Below are 2,549 nucleotides of genomic sequence, written 5' to 3'. Positions count from 1 at the left end.
ACTACAACCAAAGAAAAGAATATATTTTTGTTGCAAACATATGATTTTATTCCCTTAGAATCTGTTCATGATCATAACCAGAGACAAAAAGACTTCACTACACATCCAATTAGCTCAGGTCGACAAAGTATAGTGGGATTTAATTACAGTATTTAATATAATAAGATATTTATTTATTTGACCAAAAAAAAAAAGAAAAAACATATAAAACCGCCATTTCATTTCAGACACAAATACATGACATTTCTACAATGTTTCACGCCGTTACCATCGACGGCGCACGTTTGATGAACAAGAAAAACCAAATGTGCAAAACGAAGAAGAGCACAGAGGCAATCGCACCCAGGAGTCCGAATTCCAATTCCAGGCCCCGGAAATCGTTTACCGATTCGATTCCCGACCCGTTTTCCAACAACTACGCCACCGGGTCCGGGTCCGGATCGAGCTACAACAACAAGTACTACTCTTCGAAATCTTCGGCTACGAGCCGAGCCTCTCTCTCTAGCTTCAAGGATTCTCTGCCGGAAAATCCTCACATTTACAATTTATCGGAGATCTCCGCCGCCACCAACAACTTCCTCTCGAATAAATTCTCCTCCTCCTCCACCTCCGCCGCGTGGCGGTGCTTTCTCCGCGACAAGGAGGTCGCCGTCTTCCAACGCAAGCTCCGACGACCGCTCGAGGTCCCGGAGCTCCGAGACAGGCTGCTGTCGATCTGCCGGATCCACCATAGTAGCCTGATCAAGCTCCTCGGCGCTTCGCTCTCGGGGAATTACATTTACTTGGTGTACGAATTCGTCACCGGAGCGAATCTCAAAGACTGTCTCCGAAACCCTAAAAACCCTAGCTTCACCGTGTTGTCCACCTGGTTGAAGCGAATGCAAATCGCAACGGACCTCGCTCACGGGCTCGACTATGTCCACCATTGCACGGGGGTACAGAGCTCGAGCTTCGTCCACAACCACATCAAAAGCTCGAGCGTGATCGTCACCGAAGAGTCCCTCAACGCGAAGATCTGCCACTTCGGCACCGCCGAGCTCTGCGGCGAGATCACCGGTAGTTCCAAAACGCCGCCGCCGCCGCAGCAGAAATCCAAAGAAGTGAAGCTCGAAGGCACGAGAGGGTACATGGCGCCGGAGTTTCAGCAGACGGGACTCGCGACGCAGGAGAGCGACGTGTACGCGTTCGGCGTGGTGGTGTTGGAGCTGTTATCGGGAGAGGAAGTGTTGAAGTTCGCGTTCGACGACAATGGCGGGTATAGGAGAGTGAGCGTGATCGACACGGCGAGGGAAGCGAGTGGGGAGTATGGTGGAGTGAGGAAATGGGTCGACCGGAGATTGCGGGACTCGTACCCGGTGGAAGTGGCGGAGAAGATGGTGAGGTTGGCGTTGGAGTGCGTTGAGGAGGATCCGAATAAGAGACCCGATATGGGTCGGGTCGCACTTTTGGTTTCCAAGTTGTATTTGGAGTCTCAGCATTGGGCTGACCAGATTGGCTTACCCACCGATTTTTCGGTTTCCTTGGCCCCTCGGTGACCTAGGAAGCATGCACACAGGTACAGGTGTGATACGTCAATTTTTTTTTTTTAAATTATAACAGGTAGATAGTACACGAATACAACACCCAAATAAAGTATTCGTGCTTCCTAAATGATGCCTTATTCGACTGTAACTTCACTTACTGGTGGGCTTTTATATTTTTATCATTTTGTTTTGAGGTAATTTTTTTTTTTTTTTAAACCTTTGTGGTTAACACGAGTTAGGGTTAGATTGATTCGTTTTGAGGGTAAAAGGAATTGATAGTTTTGTTTATACTTGTATATGATGTGAATAACAGACAAGAAAAGAATTTTTTTTTTTTTGTTTTGACTTTTTGTTGGCATTCGTTTATGTCGAGTGTTTTAATGGACATTTTTGTGCCTGTTTAATTCTTGCTACTTTGTTGTTGTTGTTTTGTTCTCTTATGCTTTGATTAATTCTTTTCAAACACAATATTGTTGAAGAAATTGATAGGATTTCCTGGATATTGTATTTTAATATTTTAGTCTGGATATCGTATACATTGTTTGGTTGTGAATATCATATATTATCATATAATTCAATGGGAGATTTTTGAAATTAGACTCCAACACATATGTCTACTTTCTATTTTTGGCTAATTAAAAAATAAGGCTAAAGTTTAGTTTAATCCCTAGATATTTTTACTTCAATTGTCAAATTAGTAATTAAGATTTAATTTTTTTTGTCAAATTAGGAGTAGTTGTTAATTATTTTTTCTGTGGTACCCAAATCCAGTGGTGCTTCCTTTTGGAATGGAGAATTTGGGCTCCCAATTTATTTGTTGGTGGGTTTCCTTGCACTCCTACTAGTTATTACTTCAAACGCTGCCTTGAGAACCCAATCTTCTAACCTTCTTTGTCACAAGCCTAATCTTTATCCTCTCTAATCCCTCCTCTCTCCCTTCTCTTCTCTCATTATCTCACACCTCTCTTTGTGTTTGCCAACCACCCTTTCATTCTTCCTCACTTCCTTTTTATAGTCTCCTCTTAG

General features: G+C 43.5%; 1 protein-coding gene across 1 annotated transcript; it reads left to right on the top strand.

The window, feature by feature from the left end:
- Positions 1-202: 202 nt before the first annotated feature.
- On the top strand, positions 203-1,858 carry LOC126697230 (lysM domain receptor-like kinase 3). The gene has a single exon (XM_050394131.1). It carries the CDS (start codon positions 252-254, stop codon positions 1,533-1,535), a length of 1,284 nt encoding a protein of 427 aa, XP_050250088.1. The 5' UTR covers positions 203-251; the 3' UTR covers positions 1,536-1,858.
- The last annotated feature ends 691 nt before the right edge of the window (positions 1,859-2,549 follow it).

Source organism: Quercus robur, chromosome 8 (genome assembly GCF_932294415.1).
Source record: "Quercus robur chromosome 8, dhQueRobu3.1, whole genome shotgun sequence".
Lineage (NCBI taxonomy): Eukaryota > Viridiplantae > Streptophyta > Magnoliopsida > Fagales > Fagaceae > Quercus > Quercus robur.
This window is presented reverse-complemented; position numbering and strand designations above follow the sequence as displayed.